The sequence below is a fragment of the Pteronotus mesoamericanus genome, unplaced genomic scaffold, assembly GCF_021234165.1.
Source record: "Pteronotus mesoamericanus isolate MK-2021 breed Mesoamerican mustached bat unplaced genomic scaffold, CSHL_Meso_final contig_27, whole genome shotgun sequence".
NCBI classification, from domain to species: Eukaryota; Metazoa; Chordata; class Mammalia; order Chiroptera; family Mormoopidae; genus Pteronotus; species Pteronotus mesoamericanus.
Window position 1 is genome coordinate 4,490,656 of NW_026555115.1, and position 24,220 is coordinate 4,514,875.

The 24,220-nt window shown below is 36.1% G+C and overlaps 1 protein-coding gene across 1 annotated transcript; it reads right to left on the reverse strand.

The window, feature by feature from the left end:
* Positions 1-10,333: 10,333 nt before the first annotated feature.
* On the reverse strand, positions 10,334-17,261 carry LOC129071624 (60S acidic ribosomal protein P1-like). Its single transcript, XM_054574918.1, has 3 exons — positions 17,175-17,261; positions 17,083-17,127; positions 10,334-10,798 (listed from the first exon to the last, which is right to left on the reverse strand). The coding sequence occupies exons 1-3, from the start codon at positions 17,259-17,261 to the stop codon at positions 10,334-10,336; spliced, it is 597 nt and encodes a 198-aa protein (XP_054430893.1).
* Between the last annotated feature and the right edge of the window lie 6,959 nt (positions 17,262-24,220).

Genomic DNA, 24,220 nt, shown 5'->3' on the forward strand with positions numbered 1-24,220 from the left:
AGAAACTCACACATCTGTGGCCCAATTATATGCAGCCCCCAGCTACAGCTGCTACTTCTGCTTTAAAATTAAATATATGAGGTGTTTTATTTATAGGAACAGGTAAACTACATGTTACTATTTTTAACTTGCTTGTTCCAGATGCACAGTTAACAAACTTTTAGAAAGCAAATTAATATAAAGAAGGGAATACAATAATACAAATGGATAGACAAACATCTCAAAGAGAAAACACCAATGGAATAATTTCTTTCCTAATGCTTTTGCAATCAAAAAGTACAGACATTTTTTTCTTGTTAACAAATAGCTGTCCAGGTGCACAGAGCCATAAAAACCAACATAAAGTGTTAATGAGATTGAGGAGGTACTGATAGATGTCTCAATCCTGAGTATTTTATGATCTGTCATCATTCAGAGGGTGTCAGAATTTACCTTCTTGGAATCTTAGTCTTCAAAGACATGTTAAAAGCGTACAAACAAACCTCTGCTACTTGAGGTAATCTTCAGCAATAAAGACCCAGGCACACTTAACCTTATTAGATCCATAAAGAAAACTATAGTTGGAACCAACTATATATCTATATTTGTTTGTTTGATTTTAAAATTTTCTTTTTGTGAACTCTGATTTACACATGTCCAAATGCCTCCTTTCTATCCTCTTAAAATAATTTCCATACAGTTTTTCATAACAGCTACACAGCCCACAATAGTCACCATTTTGGATAAGTGAAACAGTCTCTTAGAAACTTAATGTCTCATACAGAAATGGTCATATTTTTATTTAATAAAATGTTTTTATCACAGAAATAAATTCTGCTTTGTATAATCTTTGAGCATACATATTATAACACACCCCCCCATATTTTTATTCCCAAGAGGCTGTCACTTTTCTTACTTCTTGGTAGACCCTCCCAAACTCTTTTTAATGCTTATATATGTATGTATTTTTTAAATGAAATTATACTATATAGGCTGTTTTATAGCATGCTTTCTTCAGCTAATGCTCTCCACTTGTCCTTGGCAACATATTTTTTTCTTATATTACACTCAGTTCTGCAAACAAATTTCCTCAAATACTACCAAATGTTCTTTACAACTGGTTTCTTCTTAAGAGAATCCACTCTAGAGTCACATATCCCACTTGACATTCATGTTCCCTCAGTTCCTCTTACCCTAGAAGGTCATTTTTAATGACATTCATTGACCAGGCCTGGCTTGAGTCCCTACAGAACCTCAATAATTATGCTCCTACCTGGTGCTTCCTCATGGTGTCATTTAAGTTGTTTGGCTTTTGTGGATCCTACAATCTGATATAAATATTGCTACCCCAGCTTTTTTTAATTTCCACTTGCATAAAATATATTTTTCCACCCCTTTAGTTTTAATCTGTGTGTATTGTTTGTTCTGAGGCGGGTCTCTTGTAGACAGCACATAAATGGGTGTTTTCTTATCCATTCAGCTACTCTGTCTTTTGATTGGAAAGCATTTCAGCCATTTGCATTTAAAGTAATTATTTATAGTTATATATTTAATGCTATTTTATTCTTTATAATTGTGTTCCTCTTTTTTTATTTCTTTTTCTTCTCAAATAAGACCTTTTAACATTTCTTGTAATACTTGTTTGGAGGTAATGAACTCCTTTAGCTTTTTCTTGTCTGTGAAGCACTTTATTTCTCCTTCAGTTTTAAATGATAACCTTGCTGAGTAAAATAGTCTTGGTTGTGGGTCCTTGCTTTTTATCACTTTGAATATTTCAGGCTAATCCTTTCTAGCCTGAATTTCTTTTTTAAATAAACTGACAGTCTTATGGGAGCTCCCTTGGACGTAACTGTCCCTCTCTTGCTGTTTTTTAGGTTCTCGCTTCATCTTAAACCTTCGGCATTTAACTATGATGTCTCTGTGTAGGCCTCTTTGGGTTTATCTTGTTGGAGACTCTCTGTGCTTCCGGGACTTGTGTACGATTTTCCTTCACCAAGATAGGGAAGTTTTCAGGTATTATTTCTTCAAATATGTTCTTGATCACTTGCTGTCTTCGTATTTTGTTACTCTTATAATATGAATGTTGTTGTGTATCATGTTGTCCCAAATATTCCTTAGAATCTTCTCATTTTTTTTCTTTTTACTACACCTTTTTACTAGGTGTTTTTGTTATCTTGTCTTCCGAATCACTGATTTGGCCCTCTGCTTCCCCTAAATTACTGTTTATTTCTTATAGTGCCTTCTTAACTTCAGCTATTGAGTTCTTCATTTCTGAATGGTTCTTTTTTTATGGTTTCTATGTCTTTTTCATGCTTTGAAGTTCTAACTAAGTTCCATGAGCATCCTTATAACTACTTTTATGAGCTCTATATGTGGTAAACTGCTTGCCTTTATTTCATTTAGATATTTTTCTGGAGATATCTCTTGTTCTTTAATGTGGGATGTATTTGTTTGTCTTCTTATTTTGACTGCCTTTTTGTCTTTGTTTATATATATTAGGTAGATCTGCTATGTCTCCCTGTCTTGGTAGAATGGCCTTGCTTAGTAAGTGTCCTGTGGGACCCAGCTGTACAGTCTTCTCGATCATCTGAATTGGATGCTCCAGGAATGTCCTTTGTGTGGGTTATGTGGGCCCTCCTGCTGTAATTAAGTCTTAATTGCTATTGGCCTATTCATGTGAGAAGTCAGCTGTCAGGATGGCTAGCTGGGAGGATTGACCTTGACTATAGTGTACCTGCTGTTCAGGTGCTGACCACCCAAAGTGGAATTTGCCTCAGCAGAGTCTGGTGCCTGCCTAGATTTCCTTTTGGATATGCCACTTATGAAGATTAATTGGATACTGCTTTGATGTTATTTTAAGCTAGGAAATTGGCATGTTGGTTATGGGGTCTCTTAGGAGAGACTCTGGTGCAGTTAAATGACAGACACTGCCTGTGACTGGCCCTGGGAAATCTGCTTGGAGCTGCAAAATAATCCCTGGTCTGTGACTGCTCTTGCTAGGCCTGGTTGTGCATGGGAAGAACCAAGATTCACACCAAACTCAGCTTCCACCAACACCAAGCCATGGGCAGGTCAGCAAAAGGGTCAAGGCACTCCAACGTTAGCCTCCACCTGCCTCCATTTGCCATCTGCCTGTTAGGTTCCATCGGTGAAAATGCCTCTGACAGTACTGCAGTTGCATGAGGTAGATTCTCAGTGAGTCACCAGGTAGGATCGATTGGTGTTCACCAGATTTATACCCATTTAAACTTGGTGCCAGTGCTGGGTCTAAGGTCACTTAGCAAATTTCTAGGGGATGCCAAATCTTGTTGCCACATATCATATGCCTGCACAAATTTGTAGTGGGGTAGGGTCTCAGGAAGTGATCAGGGTGAGGCTAGTCGAGTTTATCAGGCCCAAACAGACAGGAATGGTCTCTATTCCAGAGCCACACAAGTCAGTCACTGTCACACCTTGAGTCTACCCACACTTCTGCACTAACAGCCCAGGCAGCTGACTCCTCCATGGGGCATTAATTCGATAGGCTGCGGCAATAGGCATCAAGAGGGTGCAGTTATAGAATTCCCCCAGGCTGAAGCCATAAGGAGGAGAGTGCTCTACCCAAGAAAGTTGGTGTCTGCAGTGTGGGAGAGGGCCTCAGAATAGTTGTCCCTTTAGCAATATCTCTAGAGCTACAAAACTCAGTCTCTCTTCACATGACTCTACTTTGCTTTGCCCTCTCTTTACCAGATGCCAGAGTGAGGGGCAGTGAACAAGATTTTGTGCATTGATCATGTAAGAATATACCTGTGTCTCTGACAGACTCCTGTCATTACCTGACAGAATCCCCACTGATTTTCACAGCCAGATGTTATACAGGAGCCTCTTTCCAGCTCTGGTGCTCTGGTCTGACGAACCAGGCATGAAGTTGAGACCCCACTCTCATTAGGAGGAATGTTTGCAGCTGAGATATCATCTCAGATTCTCAGCCACCACCCGTGGGAACCAGACCAGATCTTTTTGTGCCTCCATCCTTCCTACCAGTCTTGATGTGGCTTCTTCTGTAAGTCTTTGAGTATAAAACTTCAGTTCAGATAGTCTTCATTTGGTTTTTCAAGTTGACTGCTCTATATTTTAGTTATAATTCCAATTTGGTCCTGGGAGGAGGTAAGTGTTACTTCCACCTACTCTGTTGTCATCTTGGGTCTCTCTATAATTGTCTTTTAAATGGTACGTGCACATGAGTGTGTCCGCACACTAAGCTCTGCTTGTCTGTTTGAATCAGGATCCAAATGAAGGTCATGAAGAATACTAGATTAATATGCCTCCTAAATCTCTTTAAATCTCCAAATCCCCTTGATATTTTTTTCCTATTAAAATTTTTGTTTTTATTATTTAAGAAATTTGGTCACTTGCCCTATAGAATTTTCCATGGTCTGGCTCAATGTTCAGCATTACATGATAGCTGAGTTTGATTTTTTTCTTAGTTGCCTAGGTAATAAAAATTGCAAAAACTATTCCCAGTTTAGCAATTATTTTCAAATTAACCTTTCATGATTTCTAGTGAGCACATGTGGCAGTTTTAAGTCTATTGTATATCCTTTGCTTCTTCCTACTTCTCTTATCAAAGCTTAGACTAAATGAGTCTTATGCTCCCACAGAGACTATGCCTCATCTTCCTAAATCTTCGATAATGAGGATACTTTGTTAGATAGCCTTGCTGGAGATATCCATGGTTTTAGTTTTGCTCTCCTGCTTCTTCTTTTTTTGTTGGTGGATTCAAGGAGATTAAACTTACATAGTCACTGCAAGTATTTTTCCTCTTTTTCTCCATTAGCTTTTAAAATTTCCTTCCATTCTGTCAGAATTAGATATCTCAGTCTCACTTTGTAACTTTCCACACATGGGATCAACCATTTTTCAAGAAAGTCTTTTTTTTTTTTTTCCCTTAGTGTGGAATCAGATTGAATGCCAAATCTGGGCACTAGTGATTGTTCATCCTGCCAGGGTATTTCTGCTTCTAGGCTATTTCAGCAGACAGACGTTGAAGTTCTGCTTCAAAAAAAAATCAATTGATAGTAATATTTTATAACATTACAGTGACTTTGCTTATTTTTATTTATATTTGTATTTCTTTACCTTATGTTGAAAAATCTTGAGTATTAATATTATTAACATAATTACTTCTTTGATGTATCAGACAACATAAAGAAAATGGTTTAAGAATAAGTATAACAATATTACTAAAATAAAACTTGGAGGAAAACCTTGAAATATCTTATTTCCTTTCATATTTATAAAATTTTCCACTAAAACAGTAGAATCAAACTTTCATGTTATAAAGTCATTGAAAACAATGCTTCCTTTGTATAATTATGTTAACAGTGTGAGACCGTGTTAACAGTGTTAACAGCTTTTAGTAGAAGGCCATGGAGAGAGATGATGGCTAAGGATAGCTTCCCAGCTTCTCTCTTAAAGGCCTTCCTCTGCTGTTGCTGCAGTGAAATGGAAATTTCTTTGAATTCTCACAACTATCAACATTTTTTCTTAACTTTTCATCCTCTCCCCTCCACCATTTCTAGCACCTATGCACTACCTAGACTTTTCCAGAGGTGTCCAACCTGCAGCCCATGGGTTGCATGTAGCCAAAGATGGCTATGAACATGGCCCAATACAAAATCATAAGTTTACTTAAAACATTATGAGATTTTTTTGTGTGATTACATGTTGCAATGTATTTAATGTGTGGCCCAAGACAACTCTTCTTCTTCCAGTGTGGCCCAGAGATTCCAAAAGGTTGGACACCCTTGATAGACACACCCACAGTATTGCCCACCCAGGAAAGGGCATCTTCTTCTGGAAAAGGTGTGTGTGTGCTGTTTCTCTAAATCCTGCTTTCTCCAGGTTCCCTTATTGCTTCTGGATCGTCCCCAATGTACAGTATTTGCCATTCCACCACTAGCCCACTCTATTGTTGTGGTTTCCTGCTCTAATTTTATTGGTTTTGAGGAAATTTCCCCAAATTCCTACATCATTTGGTTTCTGTGACTTCTGTAATTTCTCTCCACCCAGTATTAGTGAAAGTGTAAGTTTCAAGAGCCTCATTTATTTTTCTGGTTATTTCAAGTGTTTAGAAGGAGAAATAAAAAGACCTGTCCTTGATCTTATGCCAAATTACTACTAGAACTCACAACTTTTAGGTTGCTTTTGTTATTAACAACTGATTCCAAATTCATTTTTTGGATTATAAAATTTGTTATATTATAAAAGACCCTGAAGTTATTATACCTGAAGGTGATAACTGAATGTATAAAGGAGGGAGAAACTAATTTAGGCACGGTTTGCAACTATGTACATAGACCTCAGTGTCCCTGTGAGTTAATAATTGCAATCTGAGCTTCCATAGGTATATGATACATAATCTCTTGGCTAAATAATTAATATATTTCAGTATATTTATGAGATATTAACTCTTCAATCCTATTTTTTAAATTAAAGATGGTAATAAGCAAGATATGGGAGGCAATTTGTATTAAACATTTGATTTAAATATTCTGGTTAAGTTTGCCAGTGAGAGAAAACATAGGCAAGCATTATATTCATTACTCTCATAGGCAAATAGATGATACCATTTTGCACTATCCTCATGATAGCATTTTTTAAATAAAATCTCAATAAGTGCCAGAAATAAAGCCAGGTTTCTATGGTCAATTAATATTTGACAAAGGGGGCAAGAGGATAAAATGGAGTAAAAATAGTCTCTTTAACAAATGGTGTTGGGAGATCTGGACAGCTAGTTGCAAAAAAAAAAGTGACATCATACACAAAAATAAACTCAAGATGGATGAAAGACTTAAATATAAGTCATGACGCCATAATAGTCCTAGAGGAGAAGATAGGCAGGAAAATTCCAGATATTCCATGCAGCAATATTTTCACGAATACGTCCTGTAGAGCAACAGATATAAAGTAAAGAATAAACAAAAGGAACTACCTCAAATTAAAAAGCTTCTGCACAGCTAAAGAAAACATCAGCAAAATGAAAAGGGAACCAAACCGTATGGGAAAACGTATTTACCAATGATACCTTGGACAAGGATTTGATCTCTAAAATATATAAAGAACTCACACAGCTCCACTCCAGGAAGACAAACAATCCAATTAAAAAATGGGCAAAGAACCTGAACAGACACTTCTCCAAGAAGGACACACAGAGGGCCCATAGACATATGAAAGGATCCTCAGCATCACTAGCTCTCAGAGAAATACAAATTAAAACCACAATGGGTTATCACCTAACACTGGTCAGAATGGCCATCATAAACAGATCAACAAACAATGGGTGCTGGCGAGGTTGCAGAGAAAAGAGAACCCTAGTACACTGTTGGTGGGAATGCAGACTGGTGCAGCCAATGTGGAAAACAGTATGGAATTCCCTCAAAGAACTAAAAATGGAACTGCCTTTCCACCCAGCAATTCCACTGCTGGGACTATAAGAATCCTGAAACACCAATTCAAAAGAACCTATGCACCCCACTGTTCATAGCAGCACAATTTTCAATAGTCAAGTGCTGGAAACAGCCTAAGTGCCCATCTGTAAATGAGTGGATCAAAAACTATGGTATGTTTATGCAGTGAAATACTGCACAGCACAAAGAAAGAACTCCTACCCTTCACAACAGCATGGAAGGATCTGGAGAACATTAGACTAAGTGAAATAAGCCAGGTGGTTAAAGATATATACCATATGATTTCATCCATAAGTGAACTTAATCTACAAAACAAACAAGTGAGCAAAATAGAACCAAGACATGAAAATAAATAGCGAACTTACAGTGACCAGAAGACACGGGGGAGGGGGTTAAAGGGAGAAAGAAAAGGAAGGGTAATCAAGGAAAATGAATAAAGGACCCATGGACAAAGACAATGGGATATGGGGTAGATTGAATGTGGAAGGTGGGTGCGTGGGTAGGGCAGAGAAGAGTGATGGGGGAAAATGAGGACAATTGTAATTGAACAACAATAGAAAAAAAGTGAAGCCCCTCAAAAACAAGGTCAATAATTGTCTTTCAGACAATTTTTTTCAAAACATTTCAGAAATGTTAAAACACATGCCATCTCCGTTACTGTCATTACTAAGTCTCATATTATCTTTCAATGATAGATTCTTCTTATTGAATAAGACATGCTCTTTCAATTATAATGTTCTATATTTATATTTTTGAAAAATACAAAATATTTCTAAATGTAATTTGAAAAACTCTCATAAGCTATACTACATGCATATAATTGAATTTATCCTTTCATATTTAAATAAAATGAAAATTTTGCCTAATAATTATCACTCCCTTATCAGTTATCTACTTATTTAAAATCTCTCTAATGTATTTTGATACATCTTCACACCTAATGAGTTTGTCAAATATTTTTACCATTTTCAAAAGTATTTAGATTTTGTAATTGAAAAATTGAAACTTCGATTTAAAGTATATATTTTTATTCATGGGCTCTCCAACAAATTGTATTTTTATATCACAAATAATTAAAATACAGGCCCTTCATGCTGTATTAAGTAAAATTATTTTACAATGTAAAAGTAAATCATACATAAAATGTTCAAGATTTGAAAACTTGAAGGCTAAATCAAGGGTTGCCTGGAGAGGGCATAACTGGTGCCATCACTAGAGGACGGTGTGTGACGAGGGAGCAGGATAACAGTTGGTCAAGAAGGTGAAAGGGGTGGCATTTAAAGATAAAGATAAATCTCAAATATGCTTCCACAAAAAGTGGCCAGTATACATTCTAAGACATATCTGAGAATTCCCATTGAACTAACTGTTCCTGTCATAAAGTGACAAATTTTCATTAGAAATATGTCTATAATATATGCTTGATGTACAAATACAGAGTGGGGTAAAAGCAGGCTTATAGCTTTGTGTATACAAAAGACAGAGTTTATTCTTGTATTATTATTTTAAATTATTGTATTGTTTTTCATATGAACAACTGTAAACATACTTTTGCCCTACCATGTAATATAATTGTATATTTGAAAACATTAATAAGCAAAGATAAGTAAATGAAAATCAATACAACCTCACAAATCACTCACACACACTTATTAACATCTTATATGAGGTGCTTTGCAATGTGTGGAAATATTTATAAGTACAGATTTATTGTTTTTTTCCCAAAATATTATACAGTTTGTTCACTTTATTTGGTGAAATATTTGTAAACCATATTTTAGTATATGAATAGTGTGGGCATAAATTAACTATTCTGTTATAATGAACAATCACATTATTTCTAGTATTTATTGATTGATTTTAGAGAGATAGAAACATCAGTCTGTTTTTCCACACATTTATGCATTCACTGCTTGTATGTGCCCCAACCAAGCATCAAACCTGCAACTTTAGCATCTTGGGATGATGCTGTAACTAACTGAGCTAACTGGTCAGGGCACATTGTTTCTAGTATTTCACTCTTGTAACTACTACTTTGAATAACATATTAGTAAAGTCCCTTTTAAAAAATATACAGGAGTGAGCAAAAGTAGGCTTACAGTTGTAATATGAATAAATAATACAATAAGTAAGAAATAATAACACAAGAATAAACTGTTTCATGTACTCACAACTACATATCTATTTTTGCCCACCTCTGTGTATCTGATTATATAAGTGATGAATGACATTGAGATATTGATGGGTAGGATATGCATGGATATTTGAGACTCTGATAGGGACTGCTAATTGTCTATCCAGTTTGACTCTCTGTCGTGCCTGTACACTGTCCTGTGACATAGCTCTGGCAGTAAAACCTGACTGAAGATGGACCTGTGGAAAAGTTCTGTTAAAAGAAGGATGACATTCTTGGCATTGTTCCCTTGTGCTTTTAGCATTGGAATGTGAGAAAAAATTCTCACACGGCTGGAGTTTTAGCAACTATATATGGAAAATAAATGGCAACCAAGGAATGGCTGAATGTACAAGCACACAAAACAAGTGCTGTAGGGGGTGAGACAGAGAGAGAGTGAGTAAGAGTGTATTACTGTAGAGCTTCCATACTACCCCTGGATCTTCCATCTCCAGTTTTCTCATTGTGTGAGAAAATAAATACCTAAATTGTTTCTGTCACTACCACTTTAGCTTTGCTATGGACAATTTAATTCCTAATTTATATAATATGCAACTGCCTTCACAAAAGGTACATTCCCATGAGCTGCATATTAAGTAGCTCATTTCACTGTGCTCTAACCACCACTGGGCATCTTGCATTTCAACTTTTTTAAAACACAATTATATGTAATGATAAGTTTTATTTAAAAATTTATTTATTTGATTACTGCAGAGATTACTTTTTTCAGAGTTCAACTTTTATTGAGTATGTTATGAAGTGGCTTAGTCAAAAAACCAAAGCCCATGTCATCAGACTCCTGAGATTCCTCTTTCTTTGGTGGGTCAGCTGTGGTGGGAGTAGGACCTCTGGCTGGTGCACCATCTGCTGCTGTGGCAGGTCCACCAACCCCTACATTGCCAATAAGACTCCTAACATTGACATTGGCCAGAGCCTTTGCAAACAAGCTTAGCCAGAAATGTTCAACATTTACACCAGCTGCTTTAATGAGGGCATTAATTTTATCCTCTGTCACTGTGACCTCTTCATCATGCAGGGTAAGGGCTAAGTAGATGAAGGCAAGCTCTGAGGCTATAGCTGTGGTGTGAGTGAGTGTTAGGTGAGCGCTGCTGGAAGTGGTGCTAGTTGCTGGGTCAAGTGAAGGCCTACCCCAACTAGGCCCAAGCTTCCTGGGAAGGACCGAGGACCTTGCCAGAAGCTGGGGGAACCAGATATTAATTTTAAAACATGATTATTGACCTTTTGTATTTCTCCTTTTGAAAATTATGGGTCCTTTAGCCCATCTTTCTACTGAGATATTTGCTTTACTTAATTTACAAAGTATCAAGTGTTGATCTTCCATACGTGTTGTATTTTCAATTTTATCATTTATAAATTATTGCAATTTTTACTTTGTAATTTTTATTTTTGTGCATATTTATTATATTTTGTAGTTGTTGGGGAGTCTGTTACTGCATTAATGCATAGACAGTCTTTGAAGTCTTTCTGCCCCATATCAAATCTGATATTTCTTTCTAGTTTTATTTTAATGCCACAGCATTTCATTTAAATCTTTAATTTAACCCAAATCCATTTTAACATAAGGAACATATCCAACTCATATTTTTCTATGATGAACTACTTATCTCTATATAATTTGTCAAATAATTTATTTTCCAATTTATCATAAATCAATTTATGTCTTATTTTGTGTTTCTTGATCACCAAAGTCGCAATATTTCGGATGCCTATTATGTACCAGAACTGGTACAAACAGAGTGATGACACAAAAATCCTATCCAAAAGAAATTAATAGTTTATTTTGGAAATAGGCAAATGGTTTATTTCAGTAAGATATGATCAGAACTGACAAAGGGATCATACCTGGGTACTCCATCTCATTTTCTTTCTAATCCTGTGTGGAGTTACCTGTTAAAACAATCTTTTACACATTTGATTGTCCATATTCCTTCAGGACCTGTTTACATATTAGCCCATTAGGCAGTGGGACACACTATATTTATGTGTGATGTTGTTGTTGAATTATGAGTGCTGTGCTCTCCACTGTGACTTGCTTCATAGGGATTTCGTCCACTTGCTCTTGAATGTCACCCAGCTCAGCCCATGGTTTCAGAATGAGGGTGTCCTACTGCCCTCTGAGGCCTCTACAGAATTCATCCACATCCACTAGCTTAGACAGGTCATCCTGTAGCAACACCTACAATATAGAAACACCCACAGTACAGAAACACCCATGTTAGATTACCAGCATGAACAGCCTTGAGAGGTGTGATGTTCCCAGAGGGAGAACGTAACCATGCCATCAAAGGTTCTCTACAGGCTCAGGTTTTCATGCAAGATACAAAATCTGTCAAACTGTCAGGAACCCAGCATGAATGGAGTCTGTGTGAAGCCACATCACAGTGCCACTGTCAGAGAATTCTCCTGCCCTCATTCTTTTACCTAAAAAAGAGCAAATATAAAAGTTTTCATACTGTTGCTTTCTTGCTTACTCCAATGACCACAATGTTCCCTCTTATGATCAAATGAAGTTAAGATTATATTTTAAAAGGAATTTCTGTGTTTGATTTTATCTCCACCTCTGGAACTAAGTGGGTTTTCACTCTGTGAGCTACAACTTGTAGACAGAGTAATGTCATGACAGTTACCCTTTGTAAAAAGTCAGCTCAAGCAATGATTGCAGGATCACAGGGCAAGCTGGAAACAATTTTCATGTGGTGTCTCAAAAAAAAAACCTTTAAAAATAAAGTGTACAAAGTATTGACAGTTAATGCTGAATCTCCAAATTCTGTGCCACAGTTTTGGAGTAGTATGTATTTCTCACAGCACACCGCAATACAGTTTACCTGATGTTTGGCCCTGAACACTGAAAGCTTTGCTATTTGTAAAAATTAATAAATAGGAACCTCATTTAAAATGGAGGAGGGAGCCTAGAAGAAATAACTTTCATGCACTTGTCACTCAGGACACACTTCTGACCTTAACAGGAAGAGATGCTCTTTGCATCTCTGACAGAAAGTGAGCCTACCTCAGCAGGAAGAAGAAAATATTCCTCCTTGCCTAGTAACAGCTCAGCCGATGGGAACTGGTCATAATTCAGCCAACGAAAAATCACTATACTTCAAGATTTTACTTTTCTCCTAATAACTCTTCATTTACAACACCCCCTACAAGTCCATAAAAGCTTTTCTGTCCTTTGTTTTTCTGGACATGCTCATGGTTCACCATTAGACTTCATGCTGTTCCTAAATAAACTTATTTAGTTAGAGAAATATATGCTGTTTGTATAAGGTCAACAATTCTGATGCCAGGTTGTGCACACACAGGCCAAAGCATTCTCTTCTGCTTTCACTGAGACTCACAGGGCGTTAAAGTGCTCAAAACTAGAGGGAGAACAGAAATAAAAAATCAAAGAGCACAACAGTGTTTGCCAATCATTCTTACCCATTTATATTTCTTCCCTTAAAAATGGAATTCCCTAACACTGTGGCCCAGGCTTCCACTAGCAGTACAACTAAATGGCTCCAACAAAAATGCACATGTACATTTATTTCATAGGAGGCTAATGGCAAAGTCCTCAGGCACCACTACAGGTTGTTAAGGTTGAGACAAGACAAGAAAACAGAAAATGAAGAAAGAGAAAGAGAGAGGGAGAGAAGAGAGAGACTTTCTTTTAATAGATTTATTGAATAGTTAATGTTTAGTTGTAATAATAGACGCTTCTCTAAAAGATTTATAAGGTAGACAGGATTTGACATTTCCTAAGTGTATCTATAAATATCTATCATCACCTTTTGGGAGCTAAAAAATGCAGCACAGTTAATCTATATTACAGGTTTTACATCTGTCCCTGGATGCTAGCATTACAGATTATAGTGGTTCCCCTGTGATTGGAAAGTCCCTTACCTTCTTTCCTTGTTTTTCTCTTTTTAATTTAGTAATTCAAATCATCTCAGGTATTACCTGTCAATAAATTCTCTTTACAGATGAGATATGTTAAGATCACATATACATATATATATATATAACATCATATGTTTATTTGTTAATTAACATTTAATTTAATATAACCCTCTAATGAGAAAAAAATTAATAACTATTGTACCAGAATTCAAATAAGCACCATGGTTATTGTTTCCTAGTCTTGGGCTCTTGCCATTAGAAAAAGGTGTCTAAGAGTACCTTTCTGCTTATTCTACTTCATTTATTCACTCAACAAATGTATTAATTCAAAATCACTCATTTAATAGGAAGCTGAACCTCTCCAACCCCCTCCACCTTATATCTAGCTCATGCTCCCCATGCTCTTTTGTTCAAAAGTGCTTTTTCTTAAGCACTATGGAGGAGGTAGAGGCCTTAAATGTGTTCCAGAATTCATGGGCACAGTGACCACATCAAGAGTAGAAACCAAGATAAGGCAGGTGAATAAAGTCTGTCTCACAAGTGATGCTGAATTAACATTTCCTTTCTCCTGCCTCATTTGAATGTAAGAATCTCAATGCCCACCAACACCTACTACATTGTTTTAATCAGAATTTTCACATCTCTCTTGAGATTTTGTTTTTTTCTTGTTGTTGCTGTGCTTGTGTACTTGGATGTGTTCAACTACATTCTATCTCTAGTTTTGCTGTGACCCTTTAGGAATGTCCAGTTTCTGTCACTTCCATCATACATTTCATTCTATTCTGGATTTCTGCTCCAAACTGCTACCAAAATCTAGAAGTTGAGTTGTAATAGTTAATCATCCACCAGGGAAAAGTCATTTCCTGCATGTTCTTCTGTAGTTCACTGCTGTTCTTTACCCTTTCTTGGAATTATTTCCTGTATTTTTGCTTGACCTTGTTTTGTACTTTTATTTTTTGTAATGTTTTCATTGACTTTATATCCCAGTAATACATAATTTTTCCATGACCACCACTACCATTTCCCATCACCAGCTAACACTTAGTGAGTACTCACTGACCAGCAGACATAGTGTTAATATTTATTTACCTAATAAACATATTTATTTACCTAATATACATTCACTTAATATTTATTATCTTTCTTAATATTTCTAAAATCAATGTGAAATTGCTATTAGTGCCACCAATGCCTCACAGAAGAGTTGATCCTCATTAGATTTCTGAATATTTCTAGAATGAATGATGAACAAACCCTCATTTTAAAATAGATGAAGCTTGCACTTAGGAACACTGCACCTTGCTTCAGATCAGGCAGCTAGTAATAATAAGTTAACTTTTATCAGAAGCTTACTAAGTGCCAGGTCGTATTCCAAGTGCTTTCACAAGTATTAGTTATTTTGTGTATTTTTGTTTTGTTTTGTTTTCTTATCATCCTATGAGGAAAAAAGATGCTTCTGTGCTCTTAACAGAATGGAATTAGGACCGTAGGGAAAGAATATCTTTTTTTACTATCATCCTGGGATTAATTGCTTAGTCTGTGAAATAAACTGATAACAAGCATATTAATGGAAGAAAAGGTATATAAATTTATTGTTTTAATGTTATGTGTACAGGGGCATCACACAGGAAAAAAAGTATAAACACCTAAACAGCAGTGAGATTTAGGAACTCATTAATCATTTTAATAGGGGAAGAGGAGGGAGAATATGGGCAACGTAGGAAAAAATAATTTTAGGAAAGATGAATGGGTCCTTAGAAGAATAGAGGGGAGATATGATAGTTTGTGACAAAGTTTGGGGGCCATATCAACTTCCAGTTTGTTCTCCTATGGTGAGTCAATCTATCCTGGTAGATGAAATTCCTGAGAAGGAGACTGATGACAATTGAGTTTTTTGGGGAGGTTCTGACTTTAGAGCGATAAGGAGTATTCAGGGAAAGTCTCTACCTGTTTTAATTATTTTCTAAATTTCCTCTGTACAAAATAATCACTGTGTTAAAGTGATGTATTTAGGGGTGTCATGACGAACTCTTCTAGTACAAATGGGCAAAATTTCAGAGAAACAGTATATTCAATAAAAGCAAAATGCAGTTTAAACTATTTCATATCCTAGTGATATTTTCCACCACGATATATTCAAGCAAAGGCTGTGCAACTGCTCCCCAAGGGTGCTATGGAGTGAATTCCAACATATATTGGGAATTTAAAAACTGATTATCTGAGTTATCTTGTTTTTAGAGTGTCTTATCTTTTGGCAAGACCTTGGACAAGAAAAACCTAAACAAACAAAAAAAAAAGAGATGATTAGGTACATGGCCCTTCCTTATTAAGTTAGAAAACATGGTACAGAAAACCATGATGGAAGAAATTTTGAATGAGTAGAAATTCAAGTTAGTATGAAAGCACAATGATTGTTTTTACCAACTACTCTTCACAGTAATCAAAAATTCCACCATCTTGATTACAAACATATTCACAGAAATTATCTTTCCATTGAATTTCCTCAAACATCTTACATTAGTGTGACTAGAGACCCTGGCCTTCTGTGTTGGTGATTTCCTAAGCCTCATAATAGCATTATTTCATGGTTCTTGTAATCTAGAAAAAAAATACTGTGTTTTATTTTAAACACTTATTCTATAGTATTTGGACCTTGCAGTAACTTCTTGGATCAGAAATTATGACTTCATAAAATAGAGTGAATTTGCTGCATCTGAATTTTAATAAGCATCCAATTTAACATTATTTCAAGAATTCTTGCATACATTAAAACACTATATACCAATTTTTACATTTCCTTTTGGTCAAGCATCACAAAGACAAATTACATGTAAATACTTAATCATTCCTTCTTAACTGAGTTTCAGGATAATTCTTTTTATCCAAGTTATAATTAAAAGGATTTTTCATCCTATTTTTACTTAGCATACCTCTACTCTTGGATGTCCTTAAAGCTTTGAAACAAAATAATGGAAAGTATCTAAAAATTATATTTTACACTGTTTTTATATAATGAAAAAGTAAGGCTATGTTTACATGTATTTGGTTATGTGATCTAGTATTTTACTGATTAGGTCATATTCTCTCCAGAGAGAAGCTGCAAATTGTAGTAGAAAGAATCCTGTTTTTGTTTTGAAGTTAGAGAACATACTGTGTTTCAGCTCCCACCTGCCATTAGATGACCATAGCTATTCCTGTATCTTAATCAGACTACTTAACTCATCAAAAAAACTAATAAATGGTAATAATATACATGTCACATGGTTATTATTTTTTAAAATGAGTAGAATAATGTGTGGAATAATGTGCCATATTAAAAAAGCCTTTACTGAGATTATATTATGCACGAGTTACTAAGGATATACAGATAAATAAGAAAACAGTAGTTTATAAAATTTAATGCAATATACACATTATATATCTTTATTGAAAGGTCTTAATAAGTACGTCACTTACTGATATATAGCTTACCCCTATTTAACTCCAGAGTTTCAAAATAACCTTCATATATAATATACTGAATATAGCAAATGTGACTAGATTTGCAAAAGAGAATCAGATATAGTAGGCCCCGTTTACCTGAAGTTTCCCTTCCTGCAGTTCCTGTTCAACTGCTATCCAAAACTATTAAATAAAAAATCATAGAAATAAACAATTCATAAACGGATTACCATTCGGAGTTGAAATACTGCACCACCTCTCTCTGTCCTGCCAGGGATGCGAATCATCACTTTGCGCAGAGTATCTACACTGTACATATAGTGCAAGTCATTTTGAGAAAGAAAGAGACTACATTCATATAACTTTTAGTGCAGTATATTATTATAATTGTTCTATTTTAGTATTACTGTGCTATTAATTTCTTACTATGCCTAATTTATAAATTAAACTTTATTGTATATATGTAGTAGAAGAAAACATAATATAAACGAGGTCTATCCAGAAGGTATCCAATCATGTAATATGAAAAATAGAGACATTTATTGTATAACATACAAGATACAAGAAACATTGTACATAGGAAAATGATGCCTCAGTCCCCTCCAAAGTAGGCACCTTAGAACCTCATACAGTTCTCCCAATCGCCATCAGCTGCTCATATTTTCCTGAATCTCACTGGTGATCTGAAATCTCCTCCCTTCCAAAGGTGATTATAGTTTTGGGAAAAGCCAGAAGTCACAAGATGCCAAATCTGGGCTGAATCACCCAGGTGGTTTGATGTTTTGCAAAAAAAACTGCATGAGATGTGATACATGATTGGGCATATTGTCGTGATGAAGCTGCCAATCACCAGGTGTCCATAGCTATGGCCTTCTGAATCATATGAATAATTTCTGTGGAGGAATGAATGTTCAAGCTTAACACAAAATTTGATGCAGATTTGTTGTTCTGCTTGCTCAGTCATTTTGAATGTGATAGCTACACTCAATGGTGACTACCAATCCCACTGACTAGTACAGTGAAGTCGTCATTGTCCACACATGCACAATCCAGTCCACTTTTCTTGGCTACAAGGTTACATCAATGTAGCACAAACCATTCTTGTTATATTAACAATGGTTGGACTTTTTCTGGACAGATGTTGTATACAGGCTTTGGTACTATCTGTGGTTTCAGGCAACCACTGGGAGTCTTTCAACATACCACCTGAGGAAAAGGCAGAGCTATTGTATTTAATTTGTAACAACCTTCACCCTCAACCCTGCACATGCCCTCCTCCACATATATCTTTTTTCTCTCTATTAACTTTCAGTATGGAATGCTCCTTTCTGCTCTTGGTTTCCTTTTTCTAAAATGCAATTGTTTTGCTTATTCAAATTATAGGAATTGGGATGATGCTATATTGTTTGGCTTACTCTGGAATTAAACTGCACAATGACAGGAAAACAACAAATTATCATTGTTTTGGGTGGTAGAGAAGAATTAGATATTTGCACAATGGAAGAGGAAACATCCCCAGTGCCTATAACAAATGTGGAAAATCAAGCAATTTGGGAGTCTCAACTAACAAAATCATCATGGCACATTTGTTGTGAAATTGTCTCTGTATTTCTAACCAATGCTGTTATATTGATGTTCCTGAATGTCTAAGAAATGACTTCTCAAAATACATGGTGTGATGAGCACCAGGTAAGAACTATTAGGCATCTTTTTTTTTTAATGGTCATTTTCATATGATAATTGGAAAGGCTAAATTCACCCTGTGTTTCTCTTTTCAAAATCAGGGAGCTCTTTTCTGCTGCATCTTTAGCATTGTATTATCTAGTTATTATCTTAAAGTGAAGTACTGTGCTGAGGATATGGCCTTAAGTGTCCTAGTGCTCCCTGAGCAGGTTCCAGAATTTGAAGAGTGGGGAAGAATGCTCGTATTTGCTAGACAAAGTCATTTAGCTAGGTCATTTAAACACAATTTTATTCAGACACAAATAATTTGGTGTGCAGATTCTGCCATTTATTTACTATTTAAACTTTATTAATTTATTTAACTTTCTAAGCTTTAGTTTCCTCAGTTATATAATGAAATAATGGCACTCCTTACCTTAAGCAGTTGTAATGAATATTTAAAAAGTTGATGTGTGTAATGAATTTTTTACCATGTCTGATATTTAGCAATGCCTCAATAAATATAAATTGTTATTCACTGCAGTCAAGATTCAAAGTATCCTGACAGACCATGTGACCTAAGTATAACAAAGTAATCAGATATGGGAACACAGAGGAGTATGCAGACACTCGGAAAAGTAAAACAACAAAAAAAGCAGCCACCCAATTATCAAAAAGAAGAAAAAGTAACACATTGTCTCATTGAATTGAATTCTAACAATCCTTTAAAAAATTATTTTAACAATGAAAAAAAAACTTGAGAAACTGATAAATTAAATAATATACCCAAGATTGCATCACTATTGAGTTGTAGAGTTAGCATTTGATCTTACGTCTCTCTCACTTAGAGTCTTTTTTCCCCACACAAGTCGGTATTAAATATCAGGCACGCTTAAATAGGGAAGTAGCAGGAAATATATATTCAAGTCAAAGAACAAAAGAGCAAAGTATATTGATTCAGGTCAGTGACCAGATTGCATTTGAGAGGACTGATATGTCTGTGATTCCCCAGTAGAGACCTTTTCCCACAGAGGATATTTGGAAATTTCCACCATGGTAGGGCATGAATGGCTGAGTCTCAGTTCACACATGTATGTGTACGAGTGACTGTGGATATCTGGGTACAGGAGTCAAAGACTGGTACTGACAGAATATGCCCAAAAAACAGAGTGCCAGTGACTCTTGGACTATCTCAACAACCATGAAAGCAATATAAAAATAATCTAGGTACTATAATAATAATTAATAGTATTTGTTATAGTACTGTGCTTCAATGTCAGGGACTGTAAAAGTGCCTTCCTCATATTAATTCTATTTTTTATAACAACCATGCAAGAGTCCTGGCTGGAATTGCTCAGTGGATTAAGTGTCAGCCTGTAAACCAAAGGGTCGTTGGTTTGATTCTCAGTCTAGGGCACACTCCTGAGTTGCAGGCCAGGCCCCCATCAGGGGGCACATGAGAGGCAACCACATATTGATATTTCTCTCCCTCTCTTTCCACCTACTTTTACCCTCTCTTAAAATAAGTAAATAAAATCTTTTTAAAAAATAACCCTGTAAGAATTATATTGATATTCCTAGCTATAGAACTAAAACAGGGCTCTAAAAGAGAGTATTTGCCCAAAGTCCTGTGATTAAATAATGGTAGAAGAATTAGATTTATTAGAAATTATGAAGGGTTCTTGGCTAGGAGGCAGGGAAAGTAAATTCTATTCATAACTGAGAATTAGTAAAACCTTCAGTACATTATATTATCTTTCAATATATAGCAGCATGATGCAAAGAAAGAGCACTTGACACTGTCAAAAGATCCTGTCTTTAGTGTTGCTTCATATTATAAAATGCAGCCTTGGACATATCACCCAATTAAACTATTTGACCCTCTGTATCCTCAGTTGTAAAATATGGGAATAATATTTCCCCTGTCTCTTTCATTGAGCAGTAATAAGACTGTAATGAAATCATGAATTGGCACTACATAAATTCAAAGATAATATGCAAATGTGACATTATTTTTGCTGATCTCCCTGGAGCTACATTTGAATAAAATGAGTTAATACATATGAAAATACTATCCAATGATAATAAAAAAAGAAGAGTCATTAAGGATAAGTGAAACCATTCCTGCAAGGTATATAGGTATTTGAATATTTATACAGAAAGGTAATTGTTGTGTTTTCTATTCTTATTTTTATATGTTCCAAGAATTTTTTCATCAATTACATTTATGATGAAGAACTCTATATTTTTAACAAAAAATGATGAGCATCCGATCAAGATGGTGGTACAGTTAAAAATGTACTCTAACTTTCCCAGAATCACATCAAAATTACAACTAAACTATAGAACAATCATCATTCAGAACCACCTGAAATTGAGCTGAATGGAAGTCTTGCACCAAGGAATTGAAAGAAAAAGCCACCCTGAGACTGGTAGGAGGGGCAGAGACAAAGAAAGGGCTGCTCCCACATTCATATGCAGCAGTTTAAAATTGGGAGGGATAATCAGCTGTGGAGGTTGCCCCTGAGGAGTGAGGGGTCCCAGTCCCACACCAGGCCTTCCAGCTCAGGGTTACAGAGCCATGAAGAGAAGGCTTCCTAACATCTAGCTGTAAAAACCAGCAAGACTGAGGCTGAGGGAGATGGAAGGCTTCTGCAGTCCCAGGCATTCCTCTTAAAAGGCTCCCACAGAGACTAACTCAGATTCACTTCCACTGAGCTTCAGCACTAGAGCAGTAGCTTGAAAGGAACCAGGGACATACAGAGAGGAATTGAATTGTCTGGAATCAGGGTGAGAGCTGGGGGTCAACTTTCTGCCCGACAAAACAGCTGGCAAAGGCCATTGTTCCATTTCTGAGGTTCTCCCCACACCAACAGAAGTCACAGGCAGGTAACATATTTGAGTCTCCATCAGTCTGGTTCACATTGTTTGCCCCGCTCCGGTGATTCCCTGAGATCCAACCCAACCCCAACCCTGCTTTTGGCCCCCTCAAGCCATTTAGAGTTGCTTTTTCATGCAAATGGATTCTCTTGCCTTGCACTTCAAAATTTCCTAAAATCTGTCAAAAAAGTAGCATCTGGCCTCTGTGTACCCCATATTTCTTGATAAATGACCCCAGGCCTGGCAATAGCAGCAGCTGGCCTTTGTTTTCAGTTTGGCCGTCCTGAGTACCTCGAAGCCCAACGCAAGTAGCATCCATCTTCAGATCACTTTGTAGCTCATGCTGGGTGATCCCAGATAAGGCACAGATGGTGGCTGACCTTGTATCTCCCAGGAGACCCCAGAACTAGTGCACCTGGTGGACAGCCTCAGAGCACACCAGATTACAACCCTGCCACCTCCATGAGTGACACACCAAAAGGATGAATTCAGTGAGCACGAAAGCCCCACTGAAGCAATGGTCAGCTCCTGCAAATAGCTTCTCCACATAGTTGCACCCAGCTCTTGCAGCCTATTGGTCTGGGGGTCAATCCTTCCCAGTAATGCCAACAGAAATCAAGTCTGAACTACAATATAATAGTTCACACAGCCTACACAGTGGCATACCTGGAGCACCCAGTTCATGTGACTGGGGAGGCTGTGCTAATGTTAGTGAAGACTTTAACAGCATGAAAAAGGACACAGAAACCATAAAGAAAAAAAAATTTGAAATGAAGGTTGCAATTATAGAAGTGAAGAATAATTTATAGGGAATCAACAGTAGAGCAGATGAAGCTGAAATCAAATCAACAGTTTGGAATATAAGGAAGCAAAAACACCCAATCAGAACAGCAAAAAGAAAAAAAGAATTTAAAAAAATTAAGATAATGTAAAAATGAAGAAAAAAAGAATTTAAAAAATGAAGAAAATGAAGATAATGTATGGGGCAACTTCAGGTGTACCAACATCTGCTGATGGGGGACAGTGCTAAAAAGGGAAGAGAGAAAGCAAGGAATTGAAAACTTATTTGAAAAAGTAATGACAGAAATCTTCTGTAACCTGGATAAGGAAATAAACACACAAGTTTAGGAAGTGCAGATAATACCAAACAAGATGAACCCGAAGAGACCCACGCAAAGACACATCATAATTAAAATGTGAAAGGTTAAAGACAGAGTCTTAAAAGCAGCAGGAGGAAAGCAGTTATTTACCTACAAGGGGACTCCCATAAGACTGTCAACTGATTTCTCCATAGAAACTTTGCAGGCCAAAAGGGATTGGCAAGAAATATTCAGAGCGACGAAAAGCAATGACCTACAACTAACATTATTCTATCCAGCAAAGTTCGGTTTCATTTAAAGTGGAAGGACATGTAAAGATCCTCCCTGACAAGGAAAAGCTAAACTTCATTACCACCAAACCAGTACTATGTCACATGTTAAATGGTCTCCTTTAAGAAGAAAATAAAAAGTTCAAAAATATAAACAATAAAATGACAATAAATACATACTATCAATAACTGAACATAAAAAACAAAATAAACAAACAAGCAGGACAGAAACAAATTCATAGATACAGAGAAGGTTTTGATGGTTACCAGATTAGAGGAAGATTGAGGGAATGGGTGAAAAAGATGAAGGAATTAAGAAGTACAAATTGGTTCTTAAATAGACAGGGGGATGTAAAGCAGGAAATATAGTCAATAATATTGTAAGAACTATGTATGATGTCAGATGGATACAAGATGTATTGAGATCAACACTTAGTAAGTTATATAATGTCTAATCAGTTATGTGTACATGTGGAACTAATATAATATGTCAACTGTAATTTTTTTTAATTTAAATGATTTAAAAAAAAGAAACCGATGAGGACAGCTGACTTGTTTAAACCATGGTAATCAGATTATAATTCAGATTCTGTACTTCAGAATTTTATGTCTTTTCCTTATACCATGCTGCATTCTTGTATAAAACCATAAAATTTTATATCTAATGGAAGGATGGTGGAAAAATTAATCTAATTTATTCTTCTTATTTCTGTTCTAGATATTTTTCCCACAAGCCCAAAGACCATTTCTATCCTTGAATCCCTTCTTTCTTTGATTCAACCCAACATTATCTGAAATCCAAGGACTCTCTTTTCTGGTTCTTTGGCTAGTGAGCCAATGCTTTATTTTCACTACTCTGTTGTGCAGTTCCCCAGACTACAGTTGGCTGTGTCCAAGTGGCAGGAAGATGGAAGAGGGGAAAAAAAAAAGGATCTCCTAGCAAAACTTTCTAGCCCACAGTTCATCTGGTCAGAGAGAAGGATTCCTGTATCTTACTATTTCAGGTGACTGTGTGTTTGTTCACTGTTGCCACAGAACTGCAGCATCCAGAATGAGACTGCCCCTTAGGGACCAACTTACTCATTCACTGGACTTAGAATGAGAGCTTCTATTGGAGAACTTCCTATCCTATGTACGTTAATGGATTTATTCTGCCCTTAATGCCAGACAAAGAAAAATGGGAGGGGGAAATACAACAAACAAACAAGAAACTTACTGTTACATAATCCATACTGTTAGAGAGTTCCTCATGCAAGTATGTTTTACACAGGCCTCTAGTTAGCTTTTTCATCCATCCCTGAATCAAATTCTGATATAATTATTAAAAAGGCCAAGAACAAAAAGACTTAGAACTATGATATGTAA

What these genes read in the sequence shown, in the direction of transcription:
- LOC129071624 (XM_054574918.1), bottom strand. Translation starts at nt 17,261, where the DNA reads ATGTACAGTGTAGATACTCTGCGCAAAGTGATGATTCGCATCCCTGGC. An exon ending in CAGTATTTCAACTCCGAATG is followed by an intron (nt 17,128 to 17,174) that starts GTAATCCGTTTA and finishes TTTATTTAATAG; the next exon opens with TTTTGGATAGCAGTTGAACA. An exon ending in TGCAGGAAGGGAAACTTCAG is followed by an intron (nt 10,799 to 17,082) that starts GTAAACGGGGCC and finishes TGGTTCCCCCAG; the next exon opens with CTTCTGGCAAGGTCCTCGGT.